Source organism: Cicer arietinum, chromosome 5 (assembly GCF_000331145.2).
Source record: "Cicer arietinum cultivar CDC Frontier isolate Library 1 chromosome 5, Cicar.CDCFrontier_v2.0, whole genome shotgun sequence".
NCBI classification, from domain to species: Eukaryota; Viridiplantae; Streptophyta; class Magnoliopsida; order Fabales; family Fabaceae; genus Cicer; species Cicer arietinum.
This window is the reverse complement of record NC_021164.2, coordinates 68960596-68981762: the sequence shown is the minus strand read 5'-3', so window position 1 is coordinate 68981762 and position 21167 is coordinate 68960596. Positions and strand designations below refer to the sequence as shown.

At 24.9% G+C, this 21167-nt stretch overlaps 3 protein-coding genes across 3 annotated transcripts in view; 2 read left to right on the top strand and 1 right to left on the bottom strand.

Moving 5' to 3' along the window:
* Window positions 1-2495: 2495 nt before the first annotated feature.
* LOC101494497 (UNC93-like protein 1) lies at window positions 2496-4626 on the top strand. The gene is made up of 2 exons (XM_004502728.4): window positions 2496-3778; window positions 4131-4626. The coding sequence occupies exons 1-2, from the start codon at window positions 2616-2618 to the stop codon at window positions 4357-4359; spliced, it is 1392 nt and encodes a 463-aa protein (XP_004502785.1). The 5' UTR covers window positions 2496-2615; the 3' UTR covers window positions 4360-4626.
* A 12390-nt stretch (window positions 4627-17016) lies between these two features.
* LOC101499397 (uncharacterized) lies at window positions 17017-17698 on the top strand. The gene has a single exon (XM_004503000.4). The coding sequence runs from the start codon at window positions 17262-17264 to the stop codon at window positions 17637-17639; it is 378 nt and encodes a 125-aa protein (XP_004503057.1). The 5' UTR covers window positions 17017-17261; the 3' UTR covers window positions 17640-17698.
* A 2439-nt stretch (window positions 17699-20137) lies between these two features.
* Window positions 20138-21167, bottom strand: part of LOC101499081 (uncharacterized) — a 5546-nt gene continuing 4516 nt past the window's right edge. The window contains exons 2-3 of the mRNA XM_004502999.1: window positions 20655-21065; window positions 20138-20333 (exon numbers count right to left, since the gene is read on the bottom strand). Coding sequence (XP_004503056.1) covers window positions 20138-20333; window positions 20655-21065 — 607 coding nt within the window. The remainder of the gene's footprint in view (window positions 20334-20654; window positions 21066-21167) is intronic.

The window sequence follows — 21167 nt, the reverse complement described above, 5'->3', positions numbered from 1 at the left end:
AATAAACTATATAATCTGTGTTATACATGCATGTAGATAGTAGTTGCAAAATATTTAATATATTCTAGTGTGAATTTAATATATATTGTATAAATTTCATTGCTAATTCATGCAAAATATTGATTAATGAATACACATCATACTTTTTAAAATCTTCAAAGATTTTAAAATGTAAAGATAACCTATAATATACTATATAGGTTTAACATCACTTTTAGGCTCCTTATTTTTTGCAATTCACAAAATTGATTCATATATCTTAAAATTTGATAATTTTGATCCATCATTATGATTTTTTAACTAAAAAAATGACGATGTGATATATTTTAAATAACATGTAATATGATTCGATAATGTAGAACGATTAACACAAAATAAATTGCAATAAATTTTTTTAAAAGCTTAACCTCAAAATGTTTTTATTTTTGTAATATAATTAATGACATCTAAATAATTAATGCATTTAGATGATTATATATCATGAAATTGTATGTCACATCATTTTAAATATGTCAAATCGATATTTTTTAGTTTAAAAATCGAATATATAGACCAAAACTATTAATTTTTAAAATATAATGACTAATTTCGTGAATTGATAAAAGTAGAGAGACCAAAACTATAATTAAATAAAAAATTTAATAATCAATTGTTTTAGTTTATACCTAAAAAATTAACTTAATTGGCTTAAAATAAATTTTAGTAAATGAATCTTGGGTCGAAAAGTCTAATAAAGAAGGAAATGGAGAACGAATCTAATAAAGAAAGTATGGAAACAACAAAACATGGGCTTTGGACCCTTCTCTATTACATTAGATAAAGGCTAACAAATAACAATCACCGGCTACCAACCAAAGATATGATTACTTACTATGTATATATACTCTTTCTCTATCAAAATATGATTTGATTTAATAGTTTTAAGAAATATAATAATTATAAAAATAAAATAGTTATTTTGTTAGATTATGTTTATTAATTATTAGTGTATTTTTTACTATTGTTAATAGAATTAATATTTGAGAATGAAAGTATATAATAATAAATAAATGGTACAATTAAAAAAATAAAATTAAAAATGACATTTATTTTAAAATAATTTTTTTATTAAAGTAATATTCATTGTGAAACGAATAATATATATATATATATTATTCGTATATAAATTTAACTATAATATCACTTGGATATATATTTTCCTAATTACATTTCCAAATATAGCTATAACATTAGTTAGATATATGTGTAAAAATAAGTTACATTAATGGTGCATACAATCAAATTACACCAACTAACAAATGTAACTAACTAATTAACAAGTGTTACCAACTAGATTATCCAATATCTTTGCAAGCTTAAGTGTGTACACTACACTTACAACTTGCAAAATTAAAAAACAAAACGCCCGTAAAACATCAGCTGCAAAGAATATAAAACTTCAAAGATTGAAGATTTATTGGCTGAAAAATTATGAAACATAAAAGAAAAAAAAAATCATATGTAAGTTGCCTAACCGCCGTAAAACATTAGCTAAAATGCCAATTAACTAAAAATAATTAAATTTGCTTAATTATGAATTATTTTTATGGAAAAAGAATGAAATTGCTTATCTATCCAGTATCTTTATGAATAAAAGTTAAAAATCAATAAAGGTAAAAATAATAAATTTAATAGAAGTCAATAAAGGTATTACTAAAATGAAAATAAAGTCATGACTGCTAATACCATACTAAAATTATTGATAGAAGTCATTAATGACAAAAATGTATAAAATAATATAATATAGAAATTGTATTGATAAAGAGAAAATGATAATTACAATAAAGCTGTATAATCAATAAGAGCTACCAATAAATGTAATCAACTTGGATCAGTTGAATCTAATATAAAAGTTTTAAATGATACTAAAGTCTATTTAAAATTCGACACTCTAAATGTGAGTACAAAACAACAGTTCAATAGCTTAAAAATATAAAATGACACAAACAAATATTTTTAATTAAAAATAATTTTTATTAATTAATACTTAACTTAAAAAAAATATTTATTTATTAATTTAAAATTTATCGATATGATATTTTCTTTTATTTATGTAATAACTAAAAAAAATATTAATTATCTACTTTAAACTATTAATCATATATATAATTTTTTATTTATTTAGTTTATTAAAATTATTTTAAACTTTATTTTATATAAAATATTTATAAAAAATAATAAAAATTAAGTTTCAATAATAAAAGAAAATTAAAAAAAAAACTATAACTTATTTCCTACTTAAATTAATTTATCAAAAAACGTTATAAATTTATAAGAGATGAGTAGCAAATAAAAGTTATAATTTAAAAGTTGATATTTTGATTCCCACAATGAAAGCATATTTTGTATAGAGCGATAGAGGGTGTTTGCGTAGAGCTCTTGAATGCTTGGCTTCCATGCACATATAACCTTTATCCGGATGATAGCGACATCAATTGACCAATACAATACAGCTCCAATTTTGTCATATTGTCCAACGGCATTTACTGCTATATTGTCATATAATTCACCTCCAACTCCTTAAATCATTTCATTTCATTCCCATCTCTCTTCCACCCACACTTCTAAATTTCCAAATGGGTTCATCTCAAAATGAACAATCATCAACCCAAATACCCCAAAATACAAAAAGTTCATCTCTTTTTAGATATAATTCACCTCTTGTACAAATCATCCTAATTGGGTTTGTTTGTTTTTGTTGCCCAGGAATGTTCAACGCTCTTTCTGGAATGGGTGGTGGTGGTCAAGTCAACGCTACCGCTTCCAACAACGCCCTCACCGCACTCTACACAACCTTCGCCGTTTTCGGTATTCTAGGTGGTGGCATCTACAACATCCTCGGACCCCACTTAACTCTTTTCGCAGGTTGTTCCACTTATGTCCTCTATGCTGGATCTTTTCTCTATTACAATCATTACCAGCATCAAGCTTTCGCTATTTTCTCCGGCGCCGTTCTCGGCATCGGAGCAGGACTATTATGGGCTGCACAAGGTGCTATTATGACATCTTACCCTCCGGTGAATAGAAAAGGAACTTACATTTCGATTTTCTGGAGTATCTTTAACATGGGTGGTGTTATTGGTGGTTTAATCCCTTTTATTTTGAATTACCATCGTAGTGACCAAGCTGCTACTGTTAATGATGGAACTTATATTGGTTTTATGGCTTTTATGTCACTAGGGGCAATTTTGTCTTTGACTATTTTGCCTGCTAGTAAAGTTGTTCGTGATGATGGAACAATGTGTTCAAACATGTTGTACTCAAATGTTACCACTGAGTTAATGGAGATTTTGAAGTTGTTTTATAATTGGAAGATGCTTGTGATGATTCCTGCAGCTTGGTCTAGTAATTTTTTCTACACATATCAATTTAATCATGTTAATAAGACACAGTTTAGTTTGAGAACAAGAGGGTTGAACAATGTGTTTTACTGGGGAGCACAAATGATGGGGTCGATTGGGATTGGATACACTATGGATTTTAGTTTTAAGAGTAGAAGGAAGAGGGGTATTGTGGGAATTAGTGTGGTTGCTGTTCTTGGATCTGTTATATGGGGCGGTGCTTTGGCTAATCAGATTAAACATAGACATGATGAGATTTTGGATTTTAAGGAATCTGGTTCTGGATTTGCTGGTCCTTTTGTTTTGTATTTTAGTTTTGGTTTGTTGGATGCTATGTTCCAAAGTATGGTTTATTGGTCCATTGGAGCACTGGCTAACGATTCTGAGATTCTTAGCAGGTAATAATGCAACCAAGAATCTTTTTTATTTTATTATTTTATCAATTCATTATTCCATATGTTTTGGGTTTCTTTTTTTCCCAATAAATATTATAATTGATTCATTAAATAGGTTTTTTTTTATTGTAAAATAAAATATCATGTTTTTAACTCATAAAATTATGAGAGGTTATACCTATTGTTTTAAAGCTTTGAATTTAAATGTGTTATAAAAATCATTTGTGGTCTTGGAGCATTGGTTCGTTGTTACTATTCCCCCAACAAATGATATCATAATCGATGTTCTATAAGAGTTAGTGAATAGCATTTTTGATCATAGTAGTGGTAATATATGGTACTATTGTTTGAACAGGTACATTGGATTCTATAAAGGGATACAGAGTGCTGGTGCTGCAGTAGCATGGCAAATTGATAACCACAATGTGTCTCCAATGTCACAGTTGATTGTGAATTGGGTGCTCACAACAGTAAGCTATCCGTTACTGTTAGTTTTGATGGTGTTGGCTGTGAAAGAGGATGATGACATTGATAAGGTAGCTGATCACAATGGCTCTGCCTCTGCCTCTGCCCCTGCCCATTGACCTTATTAGTATATTCCTTTCTTGTCGTTACTATTGTTACAAGTTTCCACAATCATATTTAATAGGGGACATTAACATTCATTTATGATTGATTATGCACAACGATCACATGATCTGTAATTTGCAAATCATCAGATCCAAAGTTTTTTTTTAAATGAATGTAATTGCTGTGTATATAAATTAGGCTGTCCATTCCGTAATTATAATTAGTAAGATATTTAATATGTTGGAGTGCAGTTTTAAATTGGAATTCTTATTTTTCTATAATTAGTGTTTATGAGTTTCTCCACACGACTCTTTAATAATCAAAAGAAATACTTTCTGCATTTCAAATATTTGATTTTTAAGTTGGTGAATACTCAGTTTTGTTAGATATAATTCCAAACCTCAATTATTTAAAGATACATCACTTTTTATATTATTTATTTATTTTTTAAATAAATGTAAATTATAAGTTAACTTTGTCTTATGAATAGCGATGACAATATGTTAGACTTTCCGTCATGGGCTATGATCTGATCTACATGTCTGACCTATTTAATAAAAATGTTAGAGTCAGACTATTTTTAAAACCTATTTATATTTAATTAGATCAAACTCAGACTTATAAAAAACCTATTATGACTGACAGACCGGCCTATATATATTTTATTATTTATTAATGTTATTTTTTATTATTATATTAATAATATTATTTCCTATTTTAAATCTTATCAATTAAGTCATCACTAAATAGTCATTCTATATTTGGTAGTCGTTCCACATTTGTTAGTCATTCCATTAGTCAATCATTTAGTCGTAATTTTATATTTGTTTGAGATGTAATAATAAGTGCGTTTGTTTCATAAAAAAAAATCTATTCTTTGAAACAAAAAATTATGTTTTAGGATTTAAAGAATGTTTGTTTCAAATTTTTTAAAAATTATTTTGTTAGAAAAATTATTTTTTGTTTAATATCTATAAATATGTACATTTATATTAGCATATGGAGAGAATCATGTGGTATAAGTAGAACATTTAAATGTTTTAATATGAATAAGACATTTAAATAGGCTTTCAGGCCAGATCAGACTTTTAAAAAGGTCAGGACAAACCGAAAAAAAAAAAAACCTACGATAAACTGTAGGCCAGACTTAGGCCTACAAAATTAATCGTATGCCAAACTCAGACCTTTCAAAACCTGGTCAAGCCTTTCCCACCCTTACTTATCCCCCTAGTTATGAAGTTATGACTGATATCCATTTCTTTTTATAGACACCAAAAGAATTAACTTTTAAATTTTTTAGGTTTGCAACAAAACATTAAGTTTTAAAAAACTACTACATAAAAATTAAAATATATATTTTCTTGTGTACTTTACAAAAATTAAAAACATGTATCAAATAAATTCTATGTTTACAAAATGAGTTAAGAGCTTATTTCAATCATACTAGAGACCTAATATGATAAACTATTATATATTATATATTGTGTCAATTTAACAATCAACATAATATAATAAATAAAATTTTAACTTATTATTTTATTATATTTTTCTAGTTAAAATCTATAATGAGTATGAACTGCTTAAAAAATAATGGATATAAGAATAAAATAATTTTATCATTTATCCTTAGAAAATATAAATTGAAATCTGATAAAACATAAATATATATTAAAAAAACAAAAACTTTTTGAAAATATATAAATTGATATTAAATTAAAATTAAAAAATTTAATAACTAATTTTTAAAAACAATCTATGATTTTGAGCAAGAATAATTGTCATTTTATATAATCAAAGTTTTCTTAGAAATTTATTAAAATATTAAAAAAAAAACTTATTAGTAAAGATTATAAAAGTGAAAATGAAATAATATATAGTAGATAATTCCTTTTTAAATTATTATTATTTTAATTTATTTTTTAATAAATTAAATATAACTTTTACTACAATGAAAACTTTGTTAGTTAAATATAATATTACTATTTAGCTTATCTAAAATATATAATAGAAAAATATATATTATCTTTATACAAAATAAATAGAATAATTCTCCCTCCGTCGCAATAATTGTGAAACACTTTATAATTGTCATTTTGGATACTCTCATGTATCATCAGTATTAGACATGCTAATTGATTATGTTTCAGTATTATTTTAAAAAAGTTTTCTATAATTCTAATGTGTTTAAAAAATTTAAAATTTTGTGTAATAATTTTTTTTTTTGAAGTTTTCTAAAATATAAATGTATATCGAAAATTTTGAACTTTAAGTACGAAAAAATTTGAAAAATTTTAGTACGCAATTGTGTTTTTGAATTTTGAAATTTGTTTTTCATAAAACTTTTTGCATGTTTTTCACAACACAAATTTTTCTAGAAAACTATAATTTTGTATTCCATAATTTATTTTTTAAAATTTTCTAAAACACAAAACATAAAGTTTGTTTTTTTTTAATAAAGATAAAATTGAATTTTATTAAAATATAGGATAGAAATATAAATATAGAGGTATAGGATAAAATTTTATACTTTTCAAATTTACAAAAAAGAGAGATATATATAAATTAGTGTATAAAGAATTTAAGTATTCAACCTTATATTTGAATTCGATAAAAAAAAAAGCTATATCATAACAACAGTATAGTTGCTTTATACTTAGTGAAAGAGAGTCCCAACATATTTTATTCTAATTATCATCTATATTATTATTCTATCAAATGAATAGCACTCAACTTATATAATTAATTTTAATAAATATCGTATATTGTATAAATATGCAGTGTAGTGTAATTTCTTTTTTAATGTCACTACATATTAAACCAATCGTGCGTAGGACTTTATCTATATTTTTTATAAAAGTAAATCAAATTTATTTATTAAGATTTTTTTACACTATTAATATATTAATGAAAACCTTATTTAAATATATTGAATAAATACAAAAAATATAAAATTAATTCTATAATAATTAGTTTATTATCCGTGCTTTGTAGAAACTCCATACTAGTTTAACATATATTTAATTAGCCACTAAAATGTAAAATATTAAATACTTTATATTACAGTGTTTTGTAATTTATTGATTAAAGAAGTATTCTTTAATAGTCATTGAAATATATATTAAAAAAATTTACAGAAAAAATAAAATAAGCAACACACCACATTGTCTTCCATCAACCTAGTAAGTCAGATACCTATGTTAATTTTAATTCATTATTTCAAATCAATCATTCTTCCTTTATTCTTTGATCATATGTCATTTCTTTCAATTGGATATTTCGCGGCACTATGTTTGATCAATCCAAGTACATTGGGACGACATTTCTTTGCACACATTGTTGGTAGGATTGTGTGTGCTATATAGTTAGAGGATTCCTATCCCTTTAATGTTCTAAAACATATGTTGTGTGTTAGTAGATAAATCGATGTATTTATGGTTAATTAGTGATTTTTAATTGTGATACGATAACGTTGATGGTGTTAATTTTGAGATCCCAATCTTAAATAAAAATTAGAAAGAGTATGGTAATTTTGATATTGTAATGGCCATTGTGATATAGTAAAAAAGTGTAACAATTAATTAATAATATGAATCAGTCGACCATGTTACAAGTTAATAGAACACATGATGAGTTCAATTTGGGTAAAGGATTTCATAGGGTCACAAGAGGCTCTTAATTGGTATCCTCTGCCTTTGGTTCTTCAGCGTGAATTTCTTCAGCAACAAAGGTCTCAGTAGCAGCCTCAGTCTTAGTCTCAGCCTCAGCCTCAACCTCAGCCTCCTCTGCATTGGCTTCAACTGCCTCCTCTGTTACGTCCACCAAAGGCTCATTTTTCTCCTCAACTGCTTCCTCGGTGGTCTCCTGAATAAACATCACACATCAAATGTTATTACTTACATATAAAAATGTTACATTGGTATATGAAAATTATGTTACATAAGTATATGAAAATTAAGAATGATGAAACATAAGAATTAAAAAAAAAAGGAAATACCTGAACAACAGTCTCGCACTCAGCGGCCTTTGGTGTGGTGGGAGATTCAACTGGGGCTGCTTCCCCTTCGTTCAATTCAAGATCCTTAGGACTGCTCACACAACCTCCCATTATTTATTTTATATTTTAAACAAAAATGAGAGTGGTGTGTGATGGAAGGAAAAACAACTCCAATTAGAATAATATTACCACAACGCAAAGGGTGAGACAATTAATATTCACCAAAGCCTGCAATATATATAGCTATGTATTGTGGTTCTCATTTTAGGAGCAATAATAGCATGGTGGGTGTTTTGTGGCCAAATTGTACCCCGATTCTTTCGTACGCATGGATGGTCGTTAATTTCGTTATAACAATTCACCTCACCTCTATATTTGGAGGTTCACTTTGTGGGCTACAATTACACACATCCCTAATTAAATTAGACAACTATTTACACCAATATATATGTACGCACAAGTTAATTTTTTTACGGAGAAAAAAAAACTCATCTATACAAATGAAAAATGAAGTTTGAGAAGAGATTATATTATATTAACAATAATCTTTTTTTACATTTGACTAAATTGTAGTTTTTTATAATATTGTCGGAACTATATTAATATATTTTTAGAGTTTAAGGTTTAAATGATTAAAAAAAATCAAATTGACGGGTAATCAAATTGACCAAATGGACCAATTTGAAGAAAATATGTTAGCTACTAAATTAACAGTTTATTTTAACAATATTAATAGAAAAAATGTTATTTAAACATAAATTATGGACATAATACTTTACATTTATATGTATTTTTCACCATATTTATACTGTAAATAATATTTTTTTTATAAAAAAATTATAATTTTATTTATCTATTATTAAGATATCTTTTTGTGACACATATACAAGTTTATATCATTAATCGCTTATTTAATATATATTTTATTAACTATTAAAATATAAGACATTAACTACTTTTGAATACTGCGATTTAGTAGTTAAAAAAATATTTTAAAATAGTTAATGTTATGTATTTTAATGACTAATGATATATATGTTTAAAAATAGTTTATAATATGTATTTTAATGATTAATAAACAATTTATAGTGGTTAATGACACAAATCTTGGTTATATTAAAAAAAATGTTTTTAACTTTTTTTTTACAAAAATATAAACAGTACTCTATATTATATATATGAGTATATGATGAATATTGCATACATTGTTCATTATTGATCATATATTGGAAAATTCCCTTCTGATAAACCACTTTTACTTTTTGTATAAAGGAACTTTATTTTTTCAATAATTACGTTATTAACATTAAGCTCATCATCATTAATATATGTTCTCCCCATTTTATACGAGAGTCGAAAAAATTACTCAATCATGTGACAAAATATAGTATAAAAAATTGAACTATAGCGTCCAATATATCAATGCCGCCTTCACCTAATTTTAAAGCAACCCCCCAAATATCAAATTCATATTAGAGAGAGTCACGCATATCTTGACTGTTTAATTAAAATTAGATTATCTAAATTTAAAAGTATATTTTAATTTTTTTTACAAAATATTTAATCTTGATATTTAAACTACTCATCTAAATCAAACGATCGAAATGGATAATTGCATACACGCAACCTGCATCCTCAAATATCATATGTAGTTATCTTAAAAGCCATCTAGAACTATAACAATCATATTAGAGTTTTAAACCCATGCATTAAAGATACAACTCTTGCTATACGGCTATACCTACCGAATCCAGAAGGCCACGCCCTCTCACATGACAACAAGGTAAATCAACTAGGATTTTCTTGGAAATCTGACTATATAAGACAACATATTCACTTCTCTTTTAAGACAATATAAAGCCAATTCCAATATTGAAGAAACAATAAAAAATACAAGACATTTAAAAAATACTTCTCCAAATAAGAGTTTTAAAAATAATATCATAGTAATTTGGTTATTTTTTGTTCATTTGTAGCTTAATAAATAAGTAATTGAGTTCAAACTCAATAACGAAGGTTAGATGATATAATTAACTCCTTTATCATTTGGTTTAAATTCAATGATGGAAACTATAAATGCAATGTAAATGTTTTTTTTTTTCTCTAATATCTTCAATCATTTTTACATTGATATATGTATTAGAGATTATGGATGACATTTTGTTTTAGCTAAAATAGGATGGTTTGCACCCATCTGCTTAGTAGCTGAAAGGAGAAGCAATAGGGTTATTAAGTATTTTAAAGTGGGTCTATGATCTTCTACTTACATAAGTGGATTTTAAATTAGATTCGAAAGATTTGTGGATGATTTTCATTTCATCAAAGAAAACAAGACCGAATTAAGTATTATTGTTTCTGATTGTCGAGCTATTTTCCATTCACATTTTATAAACTTTATAATTGAGTTTATTAAGAAACAAACAAATGAAATGACTCATGCGCTAGCAAGAATAACCACATCTATAGTTAGTCACTATATTTTTATTGATATTCTAAATTGTATCCATGACATTATTATTAATGAAATGCTATAAGCACTTAATTACTTAATTAAGTAAAAAAAAGTAATTGAACTTAATTGTTGACAAATTAAGGAGAGAGAATTTGAGTTAAATGATTAAAAGACAAATAAAATCGTAAAAAATCTCCGACTTAAATTTGAAAACTTTCTCTCAACTATATTTTGGAAAAATATTTATATCTAATTTTTATACATAAAAAAACTATTATTAGTTAAAAAAATTCTCGAAATTGTGTTTGACCAAACTTCTTTTAAAGATAAAAAATATAAGAAAAACATAATATTTAAATCAAACAATTAGAAGAAATGTAGGAAATAAATTAAAATTGGGTTGGACCCACTAAAAAAGTTATATTCTTTCCTTTTCCAATTTTAGCATAGAAAGCTGTATTTTTTCCTTTTCCAATTTTGTCTTTGGTGTTGGACAAGGAATATATGTGGATGAACGCATTTTTGTCAATACAACAAATTATACCATTCTTTTACGCTTATAATTTTTTACGTGAAAAATACATTTTATCGAACGGTTAATACAATAAATAAAAAGACATTACAAGGAAGAATAATTCTCAATTCAAATTGAGGATCGGTACAAATATTTTACTAATCCAAATTTTTTAGTGAATATAATTTTTTAAATATTGATAGCATTTTTTTTATAAATTAACTCGTTTTTTTCTTTCTTTAAAATGTTTGAATTTATTTAATGTTTATAGAATCTAAAATAAAAAAACAAATAAAATAGTAGTAGAAAAATTAGCAGAATGTTTAATATGATTTAGAGAAAAAAATAACTATTAATTTATAATAATGAGTGATCATCAAACTAAAATAAAATACATCTTTTAATTTTGTGTGTATTCTTTGAATCATATTGAAAGAATCCACTTCAAAAAAAACAACACATCTTTAATATTGAATTATTAAGGTCACAAATAAATGTTTCAACACTTTATTTATTTATTACTCTCTTCAACTTTATTCACTTTAATTTTATAAAAAGGCTTCTACACTCTGTTATAGTTTATCTTGTACACTTTTATGCTAAATGGTATATTAAATATTTTATATGTTTCTCATTTATCACGATTTTCCTTATCTCTATTTGTATTTTTTGCATTACGAATCAGACTCTTACAATTTAGTACTTTCCATATATAATTTACCCAAAAACGGATCTTTTAACGTAATAGCGGGAAAGGTACTCTGTCTTTCACTTGTTTTTATCCGTTTGATAAATCGAACGGTTGATTTGACGACACGTCATCAGTTCTAATGCATTTTTTCAGCTTTATTCTACGGTTAAATTATTTAAGAATTTAAGTGTAGTGTTTTTATGTCAGTGATCTTAAATTAGATGAGTGACGAAAAATTAAAAATGTTGAATATGTTTTATAATTGAAATAGACGTTTAAAAAAGAAACAACAAAATGTATATTATGTTGATTAACTGATTATATTCAAAAAAATTGTTTAAATGTTATTAATAATTTTAGTCAATTTTTATAAAATTTGTGTTGTTATCTTTTATGAATTAATTTTAATGATTTATTTAATTATATTTTTTTATTTAAAAAAAATAAATGTAAAAAGTCTCTTTTCCAAAATGTAACTATATTAAAAAAAAAAAAACAGATACATAGCACTAAATTATTATTGCAAAAGCGAAGAAAATCTCTTTTGTAAAGAATGATTTTCTACTGTGATAAAAAAAAAAAAAATTGTACATAATTTTGAAAAGATAATATATTGATAAAAAAATTCAAAAATAGATTATTAAAATAAAAATCGGTAAGTGCCACTTAGAGGTGTACAAATGACGGATTAGATTGAGTTTGGTGTGTTTTTTATCCGGTCTAAATATTTGATCGAGTCAAATTTTAAATCATAATTCGTCCCTTACCTCAATCAAACTCGATGAATTGCAGATTTATTAATGACGAGACGAAATAAAGGTGTGGCCAAGTTGGTCCCAATTAGGGGTGGGAATAGGTCAGGTCAGACTTTGAAAGATATGAGTCTGACCTACGATTAATTTTTTAGGCATAACCCTGATCTACGACCTATCGTATGCTTTTTTTTCGACATGACCTTTTTAAAATTCAGGTATGGCCTGAAAGCCTATTTAAAAGCCTTATACACATAAAAACATTTAAATGTTATATTTTATATTTTTTTAAAATAGACTAAATTATGCTTTATATAATAAAACTAATAAAATAATAACTAACGCACTGCAACAACCTTCTAAAAAAAAATCAATAATTAGTTCTTATACACATATCAAGTTACATTCTCTATTCATACTAATTTACATGATGTTCTACCCATACCACATGATGTTCTCCATATACTAATACCAATGTACAAAATTATATATATTAAACAAAAAAGGATTTTTCTAACAAAATTATTTTTTAAAAATTTGAAACAAACACCCTTTAAACCCCTAAAACATGATTTTTGATTTCAAATAATAGATTTTTTCCTGAAACAAACACGCTTATTATTACCTCTCAAACAAATATGAAATGATTAATTGTCTAATTGAACGACTATCGAATATAGAACGACTATCGAATATGAAATGGCTACCGAATATGGAACGATTATTGAGTGATTGCCTAATTAATAGACTTTAAAATAGGAAATAATATTAGTAATAAATAATAATAAAAAAATAACATTAATAAATAATAAAATATACATAGATCGACGTATCAGACTTAATAAGTTTTTTTATAAGCCTGAGCCTGACCTATTTAAATAAATAGGCTTTAAAAATAGCTCGAACCTAACCTTTTTTTTAAATAGGTCAGGTCACCCTTAAATATTTTTTTAGACAAAAACAATTAAACATAAAGAAAATAAGTCACATATGGTTACCATTTGTCAATTCATTCAAGATTAGTAACTATTTATAGTTTGTTTTACAAACTATAAATTACTAAGCTAGTGATTATTTTTTTAGAGAAGGTGAATCAATAATCACCTAAAATAATAACAAAAAATATTTGGGACAGAACAGGTAACTCGAGGGATAACCTGAACCCGATCATTTTTATACCTTATCATTGTCTTGTTTTTATTTTTTTGAGACCGGATCAGACCGACCAATTACTTACAGAACAAGATAGGTTCACGAAACATACCAAATCTTGTACTTGTACACCCCTAATGCCACCATAGGTAAAGTCATAAATGTCAAAAATCAAAATGTGTTAAGAGCCTCTAAAAAACAAAATATAAAAAACAAGAAAATAAATAAATAAACAAACTTTTACTTTTTATAAATTTTGTTTAGTGTGTATACAAAATTTTCAACTTCATAGTTATAAATGTTTATTTATTTATTTTTATCTTTATTTTAAACAAAATTATAAAAAATTGATATTCTAATTTTTATAAAATAAAAATAAAAGTTAAAAGTAAATAAATTTTATAAACTAAAATTAAAATAACATAATTTTATAAAAATAAAAAATATATTTAACCACAAAAAAAAATAAATGAGCCCCTTTTGTTTGCAAAGGTAGAATGGAGGTAGAACATTCAATAATCAAGAATTGATAATATTAAGAAGTCATAATTGTTCAAATGTCTCTTAACTTAATTTCATGTAACACTTCATTTTTTTTTCTTTTTCTCGATTTGGTCATTTATTTAATTTTAAGTAATAATTTGATCATTTATATCTTAAAATGTCAACAATATTATATTTTCTATACATAAACTTAGAAAATTCATCAAAATCTTCAAACAAAATCCATAAAATTCATGTATTCATCAAATACATAATTCAAATATCCAATTTAACTCATATTTTCATATTCAACAACATAAAATAAAGAATTAAATATGAGTTTATTTGAAAATTTGAGTTACGAATTTGGTGAAATTTGATTTTATATTGAAGATGATAATTAATTTTATGGGTTTTGTTTAAAAAATTTGATAAATTTTTTGAATTTTTTTAAAAAATGATAACGTTGTTGATATTTATAAACGATAAAGTTGTTACTTAAAATTAAATAAATAACCAAACCGGAGAAAAAAAAAAAAAGATAAATGATCAAAATATTACTTGAAATTAAATTAAGAGATCGTATGAACAATTATGTCTATCAAAAATTAAAAATATTATTAAATCAACTGAGATAAAAACAAGAAACTCATATCTAAATCAATTTCCTCGAAACCTTTGACTTCTTCGAGAACAATTTAAACCAAAATCATCCAAACACAAAACCCCTTAGAAAATAGGGGAGAAACTCATTGTAGATGGGAGCTTGTGAAAGAAGGTACCAGGAGGGATTGAGGTTGTGCAAGGTCATGGTGGCAGAAAATGGAGGATGAAGGGAAAGAAAGGGGAAGAAATGAGTTTTTATTTGGTAGGTATGGTACATCATAAGAATCATATGGTGATCATAAATGATCCACATGGACCATTTGATACTCTTGTCCATATTTGAATTTACAACTTAGAAGAATAAGTTGAAAATAATATAAATGTGTCATATACTATATTTATTGCTCTCACAAATAATTTTAAAGATGTTTCTGGAAGTAGACAATGTTGAATAAGTTAATCAAAATAATTTTATATACAATATTTTATTTAAAACTCAGTTATTGAGTTGTACAGTTTAATAGTAGATATTTTATAATCGATAAGAGTCGCATTTATTATTATTTTTTTATTAAATATGCTTTTTTAATCTTTATAAAATATGGTATTTTAAGTTTAATTCTTAATTTTTTTATATATTTTTAGTCTCAACAAAATTAATTTTTTTGAAATAGGAAATAAAAAATTTACACACTAAAAAATTGAAAATATTTTTTATCACTGAAAAGAAAACTTACAAATTTTAGAGACTTAAATTTATTTTTCTCTTTCTTAATTATTAAAATTATATATTACTTTTATTAAATATTCAATTTTTAAAATTAAAATAAAATTTCCATCGAAGTCTTAATTCATTTTTCATTTTTCAAGAGTAACAATGATATTTATTTTAAAAAAAGTAATAACAATGTTATACACCAAGAATAATTTGCACATGAAGATTAATTAATATGCACAAAATACAAGAATGTCAAGGTGTCATCTCTTTTTTTAACAAATAGACTAATAATAAAGTTTAACTATTGTGTATTGACTTTATATAAAAGAATTTAAATGTTTTTAACAGCAACCATAATTAAAAGACTTTTCGAATATTTTGAAGTAGTTAACAGAAAAACACTTTTCATATCTTAAGATTTTTGATTTTCAATGCTCAGTAAATTAAATGTAAATATATCAATTTTCATACTTAAAGAGGAAGTAGAATTATTTTTCTTTATATTTAGATAAAATATAAAGGAATTAATTTTTTATAGTCTTATAATTACTAATATTATATAAGTAAGGCTGCAATTTTTATTCTCATTTTTATTAAAATTGAGAATTTACATTTTTTTTTTGTAAAATGAGTAATTAATTAAATTATATTAGGAAAAAATATCAATTGTTTTTAGTTTTCAAACATATGATTTTGTTTTTATTCAATATTTAGAATTAATATACATTGTCCATATAAACATTTGTTATTCTGAAAATCAATAACATCTTCCCTTTTTTATTTAATGTGTTGATAAATTGTGATTAATTTTTTATGTAATATAATTTTATATCAATAGTGCATATTTTTTAATCTCCTAATACTTTTAGTAACATTTAATCCATAAAGTCATATGCTATCCATCAAATGTATATCCAATGAATGAAAACTTGTATCACCCTGGTATAAAAAAATAGTTTAATTTTTGTACACCGTCCTTGAAAAATAAATTATATAATCGATAAATAATAATTATTTATTATTAATAATTTAATAGTTATAGTTAATTGAAAATAATTTTATAAATATTTAAAAAAATTAAATATTATTAATGATTTAATTATTATAATTAATTTTAACACTCATAGTATAATGATTTAATTATTAAAATAAAATTTAACACTCATAGTATATATAAATTAAATTATGTATTAATTATTTCTATAATAACATTACGTTTATATTTTTCCAGATGTGAAATTATTTATAAATACTACTATAAAAGTATACTAATATTACTACTAGTAGTAATTAATCTTACTTATTAAGAATGCTTTGTTCTACAAATTGCAAAACCAAGGAATAAAGAAAAGATGAAAGAGGAATTAATCTTTCTCTGCATTCTACATTTATCAGCTTAACCCATCTTCCAAAAACTCTCTCATTCCGTCAAAGATTCCATCCATCTTTTCATTTCAATTTCACTTTTTCAATCGATAAAATATTGCCTATTGGGTTTCCTCAATTCATCCGGCAAGTTTTAAATATCGTTTTTTTTTTCCGATCAACGGGACCATGGCCGGAATTTGTGCCGTACTAATCGTCATTTGTATGATGCCGTCGGTGTTGGTGGTGGCCGGAGACGCGTCATCGGCGGCAATTCGGTTACCGTCGGAAGTTAGCGGAGAAGTGAATAACGTGTGCGCAGGAGCAGGGGCGGAGGCATGGTGTCCAGTAAAGTGTTTCCGGACGGACCCAGTATGCGGCGTGGACGGCGTGACGTATTGGTGTGGTTGTGAGGAAGCGGCATGCGCGGGTGTGAAAGTTGGGAAAATGGGGTATTGTGAAGTTGGGAATGGTGGTTTGGCTCCTATATCTGCTCAGGCACTTCTTCTTGTACATATTGTTTGGCTCATTGTTCTTGCATTTTCTGTCTTCTTTGGTCTTTTTTAATTTCTCTCTCTCTCTCTCTCTCTCTCTCTCTCTCTCTCTCTCTCTCTCTCTCTCTCTCTCTTCTTCTAGAACAGAATATTATTAATTAAAAGATTAAACTACCTTTTGAAACTGTACAGATGCTAATACTTTACTTTTTTTTTTTTTATCAAATTATAAATTCAAATTATAAGTCAGTCCGATATTTGATATTCTAATGGTCATTAATTTTTAGCGGTGATTTTCATGATAGAAAAACTAATTTAATTTGACAATTTTTAATTTAAAAAATATATTTTATGCAATAAGATAATATTTTGTTATTTTATAAACTTGAAGAATTAAATTATTTTCTTATATATAAAATTTACTTGAATATAAATATTAATATATTTACTGTTATATATATATACCAAATAATGAGACTTTTTTTTTAAATTTGTATTAATTTTATTAATTACTAAGGAATATATAGCTTATAATCTAAACAGTTATATGTATTTTAAGTAACAATAGAAAATATTAAATAATTATATTACTTATACAAAAAAATAATTATTTTTATTATTTTTAAAAATACATTATTAATTAACATTTCATCTTCTCTATGTCACAATAATTCATTTGATGACTATTACATTATTTTTGTTAAAATTAACACAAGCTAAATTATAGAAATATAATACATTTTTCACAAATTAAACATGTCTATATTTTATCATATTTTATATAAGTTACCTATTTTATTTTTTTTAATAATTGTAATATAATAATTTTTTTTGCTCCACTATATCTAAATTGAAATCTGAAATGAAGTAATATATTCAATCTTTTATATTGAATTAAATGAAGTAGATGCCTTTTCGTCATAGAAAAGAAAATGAACAATGATGTTGGAAAGTACTCTCAGAACTTTGATAATTTGATATCTTATGACGATGAACTGAATTCTTTTTATAAATTAATGATTTAATTTATATATATTTTTATGTAAAAAAACTATATTATTAATAAATCACAACCATTAATATGTATAATTTTAAAATTAGTTATAATTAAAATTAATTATTTTTAATAATATGATGATTATATTTTGATTAACACTACAAAAAGATGACATCATTTTTACATATAAATCAAATCGTTTATTGGATATATTTATTTTTGTAAATGTAGTGCTTTGATTTTGTCACTAATAACTCAATTCCTTTAAGGTCTGTTTGTTTTGAGAAGAGATAGACCATTTCTGTTGTTTGAAACACCAAAGAAGCAGCAGAGACGAACTAAATTGACATGAGCTCCACACCTTTTTTCTTCATCGCTACACATCGAAGAAAGCTCCACAGTTTCATTTTTCATCTATTCCCTGTCTTGCTGCAAAAAATAGTTCCAACAGAAACTATTTTTTTTATACCCAGAAATTGCTTTGTATCGTCTTCGTAGAAGAAGAAAAAAGTAATATAAAGAAAGGTCAAATGATTATAGTTTAGGGAGAGGAAACGTGTCTAGTTATAGTAATTTGGTTCCTTAAATAATAAATAATAATTAACTAATGCTACTAGTATTATTATATAAATAAATTTATGGAGCTGGGGAGGTGAAATGGTAAACAAACATATGCTTGTTAATCTGACAATTTGAATGAAATTTATGAGTTGATTTAATTAATTAAATAATAATAATAATAATAATAATAATAATAATAATAATAATAATAATAATAATAATAATAATCTTCATTAATTAAAATTGGACATTGTTAAAATTAAATTAATTAATTGAATTACTCTCCTAAAAAAATTGAATTGCTAATTAAATTAATTTTGATTGAAGTCTTTAAAATAAGGATATTTTAGTACTTTAAAAATATTCACTTCTTTCTTCTTTATATCTTTTTCTTATTCCAATCAACAATCAAATCAACTATTTTATTTTAGACTTAATTGCACTTTTGGTCCCCCTATTATAGGTGAAAATTGAAAGTAGTCCCCCCATTTTGTTTCTCCCCAGTTTTAGTCCCCCAAACGGAATTTGAGTCCAAATCATGATGAGTTGTCATTTTTTTAATGACGTGTCAATAAAAAAGCTGACGTGACAGACGCTTACGTGGAATAAACTTATTATTATATTATTTCTAATTAAAAAATATAATTTATATTTTAAAAATCATTATTATAATTGTTAAAAAAAAAATCTTGAAAAAATTTAAAATTTTTTAATAAGCGATAATTAAATATAAACTTTTTTACTACAAAAAACATAAAAAAAAAAAATTATTTAATTTTCTTATTTGTTAAAAAATTCTAAACTTTTGCATAGAATTGTTAAATATGACTAAACGTTAAAGTAAAAAATCATTAAAAATAGATGCACAATTTTTGATTTAAAATTAGGGACAAAAAATTAAAAAAAAAAATTAAAAAAAACAAAAAAAATTGATTAAAAAATAACAAAGACTAACGAAAATTTATTTAACTGATTTGTTAACGATATATCAATCAATAAGGGTCAATGTTATTTTACCTATAATTTGATCTGTATTTTTTTGGTTGTGGACGTGTATTTGGTAAAACCACAGAATTGATTTGTGTTACTTGAATCGGTAGTTGATTGAGTTCTCTTTGGGATTGTTGTTGAAGTGATGGGTGATTGTATGCAAGATCAAAATGAGCACTAGTAACTTTAATGCAGTTAACCTTTGTAGGAATATACACCCTATTGTTGACATTTTATCAGTGACGTATTCATCAATTGTTTATTGAAGACACGAAAATAAATATAACTATTTTATAAAGAAAATATATATAGAATAACAATTTAATAATTTTAATTAAAAAGAATTGATGAATAAATCAGTTACCTTGTGAATAAATCAGTTCGTGGATTTGATTGCATTTCTTGTTGTATCCCGAGTGTTTATTCATCAATTGTTTATTGAAGACACGAAAATAAATATAACTATTTTATAAAGAAAATATATATAGAATAACAATTTAATAATTTTAATTAAAAAGAATTGATGAATAAATCAGTTACCTTGTGAATAAATCAGTTCGTGGATTTGATTGCATTTCTTGTTGTATCCCGAGTGTTGAGACATCATAAAAAGTTGAGTTTTGATTAGTGTTATGAACACCGGTGTAAGTGAAAGCGGGGGTGCCGATAGTGAATGTGGGTTTAAGGATATTGGCGGCGGAGGTGGAGGTGGAGGTGGAGGTGGGGGTGGAGATAGTGGTATTGGGATTTATGATGGTTGTCAATTTTTCTAGCTCTATGAAATCAGTTGGTTTAAGAGGAGATCTAGTGTTATTGGTCGAGGTGTTGGGGGTGGGAGTTTCAAAAACGGTGGTGGGATTGGTAAAGGTGGTAGCTTTACAACTACGCACAATGGCTGATAGATCCCAACCATCATTGTCCATTGGAGAAAGGATTGATTTTTTAGTATATCTAAAAATTAATTCACTCAAAATCACAACTATTACTTTTTAAACAATCAAAGGATGTATTAAAATAATAAAATTATAAACACAAGACGTAATAATATAAAAA